The sequence below is a fragment of the Octopus bimaculoides genome, chromosome 7 (assembly GCF_001194135.2).
Source record: "Octopus bimaculoides isolate UCB-OBI-ISO-001 chromosome 7, ASM119413v2, whole genome shotgun sequence".
In the NCBI taxonomy this organism is placed as follows: domain Eukaryota; kingdom Metazoa; phylum Mollusca; class Cephalopoda; order Octopoda; family Octopodidae; genus Octopus; species Octopus bimaculoides.
The window spans coordinates 42,395,281-42,407,098 of record NC_068987.1 but is presented as its reverse complement, the minus strand read 5'-3'; the positions used below and the strand labels follow the sequence as shown (position 1 = coordinate 42,407,098).

The 11,818-nt window shown below is 38.5% G+C and overlaps 1 protein-coding gene across 1 annotated transcript in view; it reads left to right on the top strand.

Moving 5' to 3' along the window:
- LOC106878734 (cystinosin) overlaps positions 1–11,818 on the top strand; it is a 56,522-nt gene that overhangs the window by 7,870 nt on the left and 36,834 nt on the right. The window contains exon 3 of the mRNA XM_052969411.1: positions 9,916–10,056. Within this exon, the coding sequence (XP_052825371.1) occupies positions 9,916–10,056 (141 nt within the window). The remainder of the gene's footprint in view (positions 1–9,915; positions 10,057–11,818) is intronic.

Below are 11,818 nucleotides of genomic sequence, written 5' to 3'. Positions count from 1 at the left end.
GGCAATAACAGAGGAATTCAAGACAGGATGCCCATGGGAGCTTCTCTATGCTGATGACCTTGCACTAATTGCAGAGTCACTATCAGAACTAGAGGAGAAGTTTCAGGTGTGGAAGCAAGGACTAGAATTAAAGGGCCTTAGAGTCAACCTACCTAAATCCAAAGTCCTAATAAGTCGGAAGGTAGACAAAACACAAACCCCTTCAGGTAGATGGTCCTGCTCGATCTGTAGAAAAGGCGTAGGTAGAAACTCTATAAGATGTACCCAGTGTAAGCTATGGACACATAAGAGGTACAGCAATATCAAAAGAAGGTTAACTGAAAATGTGCAGAGAACAACTTCTGCCACATTCCAGGGAGAAAAACTAGAAGTAGTTGATAGCTTCCGTTACCTAGGTGACCAAGTTAGTAGTGGGGGTTGGTGCTCTGAAAGTGTAGCTGCTAGAATAAGAATAACCTGGGCAAAGTCCAGAGAGCTCTTACCTCTGCTGGTGACAAAGGGCCTCTTTCTCAGAGTAAAAGGCAAACTGTATGAAGCATGTGTATGAACAGCCATGCTACATGGCAGTGAAACATGGGCCATGACTGCTGAAGACATGCGTAAGCTTGCAAGGAATGAAGCTAGTATGCTCCGATGGATGTGTAATGTCAGTGTGCATACTCTATAAAGTGTAGAGTATGCACTATATGAGGTAGCTAAGGAGAGAGGCTAGAAGACAGGTATACCTAACCAGGGGTGAAACAGAAAGGAGGAAGTTTGCCAATGTTTTGCGATGTGAAGACCAGAGACTTTAAGTGTTTTGGATTGCAAGACAGTGTGTCAGAGAAAATTATGATGTGGTAAGACAAAAATGTGTTAACATGGATGATGGCTCACTTGTAATTAATGATTCTGCAAAAGAGGCTTGAAAGTGCCACTATGAAAGGTTGCTAAATGTAGAGAAGGAGAGCATGGGAGGAGAGCCTGCCTAATGTGGACCCAACAGAGAGGCTGGCTATCTGAATTGACAGTAGATAGAAATAATTATAGAAGCATCAAATTGCTGGGCCAGGTGATGAAAGTCACAGAAAGGGTCATAGCTCAATTAATTAGAAAGAGAGTTAGCATAGATGAGATGCAATTTGGATTTGTGCATGGGAGAAGCACCACTGATGCCATCTTCCTGGTAAGGTAATTGCAGGTGAAATACTTAAACAAAAATAAACCTTTGTACTTGGCTTTTGTTGACATGGTGAGAGCCTTTGACAGAGTCCCCTGCTCCCTTATTTGGTGGACAATGCGGAAGCTAGGGAGAGATGAGTGGTTAGTGAGAGCTGTACAAGCTACGTACTGGGCTGCTATCAATAAGGTGAGAGTCACCAATGAGTATAGCAAGGAGTTTATTGTACAAGTAGGTGTCCACAAGGGATCACTTCTTAGCCTCCTTGTTTATTATGGTCCACCAAGCTATAACGGACTGGACTCAAAGGACCTTAGAGTTAATTTAGCCAAGTAGGAAAACAGACAAACCACAGATACCCTCAGAGAGCTGGTCCTGCTTGATAGGTAGAAAGGGTGTCAGGAGAAGCTCTATAAGATGCACCCAGTGCAAGCTATGGACACATAAGAGATACAACTATATCAGAGGAGAAAAAATTGGATATAAGAGGCATCAGATGTAGTGTCCAAGAGTTAGGTACTTAATAACCTTACTTTCAAGTGTAATCCTTGTAATGTAATGTTTTTAGTTATTCACATATTTTCATGGCTATGGTATTTGTGCTGGGTAGTAGAAGGTAGAATATATACCAGGTTGGTTATGACAACGTCATGTATTTGTGGAGTTTGGGATATGTGCTTCTATCCTTCCTATCCCGTCCAGCTGTGGGTGGAATAGTGTGTTATCTAGAACATTTGTTAAATTTCTTAAATGTTTTCATATGTTTATACAAGCATCTCAACCTCTGTTCCAGCTTCTATTAAGTAACTTGTGGTTCAATGTGAAAATTTAGTATATTTCTTCTATACATAACTTACATTTATCTCTTCTTGTATGATAATGTTTAGCTGTACTAATTATCTCCCACTCCATTGTATATCTATGGTTCCTATCTTAAGGGACCAGATGAGTTTGCTTAGGCTTGTGCTGTTCATCTTCTATCCCCAAATGAATTTAAATGGTTATCTAGTCTTTTTTTAAATTTAGTGAGCTGGCCCCTATATGCAAATACATCATTCTCTCAGGAGTTACATCACATTACAAGAACTGCACTTGAAAGAAAGGTTATTAAGTACCCAACTACTACAATGCACAGCAGAACCTTCCAAAACAGTAACATTAACCTCAACCTAATTAGATAGAATCCTGAATTCAGTCAGCATCTGGTGTGAAACCGAGGTCAACCACGTAAGCTTACAAACACATCAGATTTCACATTCAAAACAACCTCCTTTCACTCCCCCTTGAACCCTAACCAACAAACAACTAACTGTATTCAGTTTGCTTCAAGACTAGCTGGTGGACAGACACTGAATGAAGCTGCACAGAAAATTATGCTCAGTTGCATGTGCAACTGCCCATACACTGTGCAGTGGAAATGTGTAGATTGTAATAACCATAAAAATATGTTGTATGAACTTGGAAAATAAAAAAAGTAAATTTTGAGGATGAACAAGCCTCCATATTCGATATTATTATAGTTATTGCTAATATACACTCCAGATAATATTACCATCCAGAGAAGTGAACACAGAATTACCCATTGGAGGAATTTACAGCATAAGTGACAACTCCTAGTAGTCATAGATGTTAAATACGAATCGATGCAGTTAGCTGTTACCTGGAATATAACTGAGAGCTACCACAGTATCTGCCCAGATAATATATCCCTCTAAACTCATATATATTATGTGTGTGTGTGTGTGTGTATATTTCCTTTCATTTTTGTTTCTTTTAGTATGTTTTCCATGCTTACCCTTCCTGACACTAATTCTCACTTCTTTTTCAAAAAACGGATAACTTATTTCACACATCTTTGATGGGAAGTTAACAACAGTGATTTCAGCATTCTTTTTCAGAAATGTAGCCACACACACACACACACACACACACACACATACACACGACCATGCACACACACACACACACACATGTAAGTACATGCATAGAAGTGTATACAAGTATGTGTGTGTAGATTTTCTGAAGTGATGTACAGATTTTATATATTATGAAAAGGGAGGTGGTTAGAATTTGGTTAAGAACTATTTATTTAGTGCTTTCTTTCCTTTCAGGGATTTATCATGAATGATTTTTTATAGAAAATTCATACCTTTTATATGTTAGTTGAAAAAAATCTGCAGTTGAAATTGGCTGGAGATTTTAATGGGCATGTCAGACAGCAACCTGGTTTCTTCTATGGTGTATATGGGGGTCATGGAACTAGCTCCCGAAATGAAGAGGGAACTAGGTTCCTAGTGTTCTGTGATACAAATAACCTATTGATCTGCAATACCAATTTCAGGAAGCCAGCCAGCCACCTGATAACCTATCAATCAGGTGACTCTGCAAGCCAGATTGATTTCATTCTCACCAGACAGCAGGATGCAAGGTTGCTCTTAAATACAAAGACCCTCCCTGGTGAAGAATGCACCACCCAACATAGACTAATTATTAGTGACTTTAGCCTCAAGGCCAGAAGGATTCCAAGAAGCAGAACAATCTGGAAAAAAGGACTTGGAAGTTTAAGAACCCTTCACATGGTCAGAGATTCAGGGATAACCTTACTGAGAAATTTGATGATAGGGAGGAAGAACTACAGAGTTGTGACATAGAGGGCAACTGGGAATTCCTGTATGACAGCTTGCTGAGTGCCACAGACCAAATCTGTGGCTGGTGCAAACTCCCTTCCAGACTTATGGTAACACAGTGGTGGAACAATACTGTAGACAGGGCCATTAGAGCAAAGAAACAGGCCAGGAAGGCCTGAAAGAGTTTGGGTAGCAGGGAACTGTATCAGATAGCCAGAATGAAAGCCAGGAGGCAGGTATATATAGCCAAGGGAGTAGCAGAAAAGAAGTTTGCCAATGCTCAGCAATGTGAGGACCAACAAACTGAAGTATTTTGGATCGCAAGACAGTGTGTGAGAGAAAATGATGAGGTAATAGGAGAGAAATGTGTCTTGCGTGGATGATGGTGCACTTGTGTTTAATGATTCCACAAAGAAAGAGACTTGGAGATGCCATTATGAAAGACTGCTGAAAGTGGAGAATGAATGGGAGGAGGAAACTCTGCCAAAGGTTGACCCTACTGAGAGACTAGCTACGGGAATTGACATTACCCTGGTAGATAAAGCAACTAAGGAAATGAAGACAGGGAAAGCACCTGGCCCATCAGGAATCACTACTGAGATGCTTAAACTATCTGGCAGTGTGGATTATGATCTAGTCACCCACATCATAAATCTGGTAGTTCATGAGGGAGTCATACCCAATGACTGGTGTGGCAGCACCATATTCAACTGCTAGAAAGGTAAAGGTGTTGCTTTAGATAGAAATAACTATAGGGGTGATGAAAGTTTCAGAGAGGGTCATAGCCCAAATAATTACAGAGAGAGTTAGCCTAGATGAGATGCAGTTTGGTTTTGTGCCAGGTAGAAGCACCACTGATGCTATATTTCTAGTAAGGTAACTTCAGGAGAAATACCTAGCCAAAGATAAACCTCTGTACTTCGCTTTTGTTGACTTGGAGAAAGCCTTTGACAGGATCCCCCAATTCCTTATCTGGTGATCAATGTGGAAACTAGAGATAGACAAGTGGTTGGTGAGAGCCGTGCAAAACCTGTAGAGGGATGCTGTTAGTAAAGTGAGGCAGTTCCTCACAGGCAAAGAACACAGGTACAAGATTTTCTGGGCAGGGAACACTGATGAGGTCAGGGGTGTGGGTATACTTCTTGCAGAGAAATGGGTTGATAAAGTAATCGAGGTAGTTAGAGTATGTGATAGAATACTTAAGATTAGATTAGTCCTTCACCATGGGTTAGCAACCATTATTTTGACCTATGCCCCTCAGCCGGGGCTACCTGATGGACAGAAAGACTGATTTTATGACACCCTCTTGAAGACTACCTCATTGATAAATAACAGGGACCTTCTCTTTGTAGCTGGTGACTTCAATGGAAATGTTGGACAACATTCAGGGGACTTACATGGAGGCTATGGTTTTGGTTCTCGCAATGAAGAGGGAGCCAGGCTACTGGAGTTCTGTGATGCAAATGATCTTATGGTCTGCAATACTAACTTCAGGAAACCTGCCAGTCACCTTGTCACCTACCATTCTGGCAGACACACTAGCCAAATTGACTACATCCTTGCCAGGAAAAAGGAAAGATAGCTGCTTATAAATGCCAAAACCTTCCCAGGTGAAGAATGTACGAAAACAACATAGACTAGTAGATAGTGACTTCAGGATCAGGGCTAAATGTATGCCCAGAAGATGACCAGCATGGAGGAGAATAAATGGGAGAAAGAAAGTCTGCTGAATGTCGACCCAACAGAGGGACCAGCTATGCGAATTGCCAGTACCTTGGTAGATAAAGCAATTAAGAGTATGAAAACAGGGAAAGCCCCCGACCATCAGGAATCACCGCAGAGATGCACAAAATATCTGGCGGTGTCGGCTATAGCCTAGTCACACATATAGTTAACCAGGTGATGCACGAAGGAGTCATAACCAATGATTGATGTAGCAGCACCATAGTCAACTGCTACAAAGGTAAAGGTGACGCTTTACATACAAATAATTACAGAGGTATCAAGTTATTAGATCAGGTAATGAAGGTCACGGAGAGGGTCATAGCCCAACTAATTAGGGAGAGAGTCAGTCTAGATGAGACACAGTTTGGGTTTGTGCCAGAGAAAAGCACCACTGATGCTATATTTCTGGTAAGACAGCTACAAGAGAAATACCTAGCCTAAGATAAACTTCTGTACCTGGCTTTCATTGACATGGAGAAAGCCTTTGACAGGGTCCCCCAATCCCTTATCTGGTGGTCAATGAAGAAACTAGGGATAGAAGAATGGTTAGTGAGAGCTATGCAAGCCATGTGCAGGGATGCTGTCAGTAAGATGAGGGTTAGCAGTGGAACAATAGAAGCACATCCACACATGGTGTGTAACTGACCCACTTATGAGTATCCCTCATTCATTGGACAATGCACTTTGCTTGCAAAGACCTATTGAGGCAAGTGTAAACAAGTCAAAATCTCTGACATGGTTGATGACAGTACTGTCTGATTGGCACTCATGCCAGTGGAATGTTAAAAGTACATCCGAGCCTGATTGTTGCCAGGTCCACAGATTGGTTCCCATGCTGTTGACGCGTGAAAAGCACCATTTGAGCGTGATCATTGCCAGCGTCGCTTTACCGGCACTAGTGCTGGTAGCATGTGAAAAACAATATTTGAGCGTGGTCGTTGCCAGTGCCGCTGGACTGGCTCACGTGCAGTAGCATGTAAAATCACCTTTTGAGTGTGGTTGTTGCCAGAGCCGCCTGACTGGCACTTGTGTCGGTGGCACGTAAAAGCACCCACTACACACTCGGAGTGGTTGGCGTTAGGAAGGGCATCCAGCTTTAGAAACTTTGCCAGATCAGATTGAGCCTCTAGCAGCCTCTGGCTCACCAGTCCTCAGTCAAACCGTCCAACCCATGCCAGCATGGAAAGTGGACGTAAAACGATGATGATGATGAATAAGGGCATTATTGAAAATTGAAGCGGTATCAACAGGTATATATATATATATATATGGAGACACACATATGTGTGGATATTTTGTGTATGTGATTGTGTGTGTATATGTATGTATAATCTTGTGTTGATTATTGGATATTAAAATCAATAATCAGGTTTCACAACTTGCCTACATGGAAACAAACCATTCATTAATAGATAAGATAAATATATGGCTATGTGTGTGTCTTTGTCAGTGTGTGTATATGTATGTGTGTCTGTTTGATTAGTCTGTGTGTATGCATAAGGTGAATAAAATTACGCACTCATGCCTCAATGTTTTGTTCCTTTCATATTATGGTAGATTGCTTTATTCAGGAGGGAGCATAGAAGAAAAATACTAATAGATAACTGGTGAAAGTTTTATTGAGCATCACTTACCCACAGCTTGAATTTACTGAGATGAATGTGTCTGGTGGCCAATCTAAATGTAACATATTTTAATTCATTGATATTATTGTGTTTATTTAACCAACAATATTTGAGGAATAATGTCAAAATGAAATGGTCAAATATATTGGGGTTTTTTTTTTTTTTAATGTTTTTAGTTTACTGAGTTGGTAGCTTGTACCTTGAGATAATTTATGTATACTGTTACTCCTCACTCCCACTCCTTTCATTTGTACAGTCATTTACACCTCCTCCATGATACTTTCCTGTTTCCTTCACTTTTCCCATTCATACTCTGCATTTACCTCTATCCTTATCTCTAATCACCTGTCACTTTCCTGTCACACTCTTGTAAACTTACCCACCTACCCTTCTTGATCCTCTTTCCCTATTTCTCTCTTATATTCACCATTTTGTACCTTGAGGGTATGCCCTAACACATCATCAGTACCATCTTCCCTCTCTTTCCATCTAAAGTAGCCATGTGTTTCCTCTATAGCATGATACCCATTCCTGTCTCTTTAGCATATTTTAGCTTCTCAATAACTGGTTTTATGTGTGTTGGTTATCACAACAGGTCATTGGAGTGTGAGATATACTATATCTTTATTTACAATGTTTTCATTCGCAAGTTATAAGAAATATTATTGTTTATTAATTAAAAGCTATAATAATAATCTCGTTACTTATAACTTAATTACAAGTATTTATCACTAAGCATAACTCTTAGTTTAGGCTGCGTAAATGTTATGATGTATCATATCAAGACGCTGAACGTGCGTTCATTACGTACATGTATGTTGAACATTTAGATTATATTTTTTTGACCGTTACACATAAAAAAATACAGTTTCATTAATATACAGAAATAAATTCAACAAGTTGAAAGAAACGAGAAGTAAAAGGAATTAAGTTTCTACATTAATTTATTATATACATATTTTTTACATTTATAGAAATTCAGAAACCAAATCATTTCATCGTAGAGAATTACGACTTAAATTTATATTAACTAATTTCTCATTCTAACTAATAAGGTTTCACGACAATTCAATATTGTCGGATTTGAGTATTGAACATGGCATATATATTAGCCTATACTGAAAAGGGTGAGTGTTGTGGATTTGAGTGGCTGTCCAACGAACACTGGAGATTTTGCCGAAAATCAGGGTTTTTATAACTACTCATACACGAATCATAGAACCGTAACCCTGTGAAAGATTTCTTCAACGAAGTTCATAATTCGTATATGGGCAGTAATTTTTAACCAATAATTTCTCATGTTCGGGCAGACGAACTTACGTTCTCTCTCTGCCTCTTATGAGTTTGCTACACTGGCATAAAGACACCCCTCTCAATACTATACTCCAACTCTGTTGAAAGGTCTTTCTTGTGAGTTATTTGGTGATCTCGCTAGTACAAACACCACACAAAAAGCACACAAAGAATGAAGAAGAAAGAACATATTTTTAGGAACTTGGTGTAGGAATCTCAATAAAGAACAACTTTTAAGTAGCTAACTTTCTTGATGATACTTTAAATATTGGTCTTTTTTTACCCATTTCATAAACTTGATGAGAATTTAAATTACATAAATAGATCTTCTAATCATCCTAAAACCATAATTAATCTGATAGTTAAAAATGTTTCTAATAGAATATCTAAATTACCTAGAAAATGGGGCACATTTTAAACATGTTGATTGCTATAGCAAGGCTCTAAGTGGAGCCAGACATAAGAAAAAAATTACATTTGTTCTAGACTTGAGCAATTCACCCACTAAGACAAAAGCATAAAATAATAGATCAATGATACTTCACTAAGTTGATAAAAATCAAAATAACATGCAGGTTATGATTAATGATAATTCTACATCCAATTCTAATACTAATTATAAAAATGTAATGGTTTACCAAGTTCTTTACACCTATATCTAAAAATCTAACTCTTGGTAAAATCTATGATAATTCTAAAAATTATAGGAGTAAAACTTTACATAAACAGCACATTTCAACTTTACATAAACAGCACATTTCAACTTTACATAAACAGCACATTTCAACTTTACATAAACAGCACACTTCTGATATTATTAAGTATTCTAAAAGTAAACTGATGAAAGGGATCTTGTTTCATCAGGACAATGTTCCAGCACACAAGTCCTTCATGTCAGTGGCTGCTGTGCATGGTTGTGGCTTTGAACTGGTTGATCACCCTCCCTATTCTCTTGAGTTAGCTCCATCTGACTATCATCTGTTTCCCATTATGAAAGAATACTTGGTTGGGAACCAGTATTGCAGTGATGACAACATCATATTTGCTGTTGATGACCTTTTGTTGACCAACACGATGAAAGCTTCTCCACCAATGGGATCCAAGCACTACAGCACTGATGAAAAAGTTATGGACCACAAGGACTATGTTGAAAAATAAACCTCATTTGGTCACATTCCATGGGTGTATCTTGATCAGCCTATGAACTTTTTAGTCAACCCTCATAGTTTGCTCCAAACATCTGAGATTTCTTGCCAATGAAATGAGGAATTTCAATGTGGAGATTATGAGGTTATTGATGTGTATTAACAGCATCTCCACACTAAATACCACCATATTCTGATCTGAAGCTTATTTTGATGGACAAAATGGTTGTCAACTGCTTGGGAATATCTGGAAAGAAGAAAGACTGTTGTAGTCTGATACACAGTAACTTCAATGTTGAACAATTTTATGATAATATATGTACGGATATTTTTATTTCTAGTGTTGCTGGTGCTTTTGTTCGAGTGGATATCAAACATAGCCATGCTTTATATATCCTCAACATAATTGTTGGATGGATTTACTTCATTGTGTGGACAGTTTCCTTTTACCCTCAGGCAATTCTAAACTACAAAAGGAAAAGGTATGTTACATTTTCTTTATTTTTTTGGTTTGTTTTATTGCATTGGATTTATTATTGTTAATGATATTATTATCGTTATGATATCAGAATTACTGTTTTGCTGCTCTTCACATCCATGCATCATTAGATACCCCCACTCCTTATCCATCATTCATTACATCCTTCTCTCAACACCTGTTCTTCATACATTATATTCATACACATGTCACCCATTCCCCATGTCCTGTTCTTACATACATTCTTGCAACCTCTTCTTGCCCACACTCCTGATTCTTCTGTCCCCACTCATTTCTATTCATATCATACCTTAGAATCCACCCAGACACTTCATCTCCACTTTTTTATCTCTTCCCTAATCACCCCCACTCTCCCTGCTAAAATGTAAGTAACGATATAAACAAGAAACCTGTTTTACTCTGGCCCCTTCTCCTGTTCTTTAACCTTGAGGGAGGCACCTTTATGTGAAACGATGAGGGATTAAAGAACGGGTGACTACACTTATGTTGGTAGCACAAAAAATGCACCCAGTACACATTGCAAAGGTTGGCATTAGGAAGGGTGTCCAGTCATAGAAACTATGCCAAAGTAGACAGTGGAGCTCAATGCAGTCCTTGCACTCATTGGATCCTGTCAAACCATCTGACCCATGCCAGTATGGAAGATGATGTTAAATGATTAGTAGTGCACTGTATTATTTAGATATAGTATGTTCCTATGTGGACAAGTTGAGTTATAGAGTGTTAAGTGCCTTAGTTCTAAATACAATCATTTTAGCTCTATCCAGTACTTATACATTGGATGTTTTTTAAAATTTTCATAAGGATCAAGTTATTGATGCAGAAATAGTCACTGAAAATTTTATAATAAAGGAGATACACCATGATTTAGTCTGATCTGAGACCATACTCGATACATATTTCATGATATGCTTTTTATAGATAAACATATTTTTTTATGGTAACCATCTCACTATGATAAGGAAGCATTCATTTTCTCTGTGGATTAGTAGAATTATTAGTGTTGAACAAAATGCCTTGTATATATTTTGGACCTTTACATTCAGAGTTCATATCCCACTGAGATCAACTTTGCCCTTCATCCCACCAGGGTCAGTAAAATAAAGTACCTATCAAAGTACTGGACTTCTTCCCTCAAAATTGCTTGCCTTGTGATAAAACCAGAAATCATCATTATCATTGCTAAAAGGTGGTGAGCTGGCAGAATCATTAGCATGTCAGCTAAAATTGCTAGCATGTCAGATAAAATGCCAGCAATATTTTTTCTGACTTGTTATGTTCTGAGCTCAAATTTTGACAGGGTCGATTTCACCATTCCTCTCTCCAGGATCAATAAAATAATGTACCAGTTGAGCACTGAGGATCAATAGAATCAGCTTGGTCCCCCCTTGCAAAATTCCTGTCTTTGCGCCAAAATTAGAAAGAATCATTATTATTGTTGTAGTTGTTGTTGTTAAGGAAAATGTGGTAAACTGGCAGAATCATTAGCATGCTGGGAAAAATGCTTAGTGCTATTTCATCTATCTTCACGTTCTGAGTTCAAATTCTGCTAGGATCCACTTTGCCTTTCATCCTTTCAGGGTTGATAAAATAAGAGCTAGTTGAGTACTGGAGTTGATGCAATTGATTTAAACCCCCACCTCCGAAACTGCTGACCTTGTGCCAAAATTTAAAATTGTTGTTGTTGTTGTTGTTGTTGTTGTTGTTGTTGTTGTTGTTGTTGTTGTTGTTGTTGTTGTTGTTGT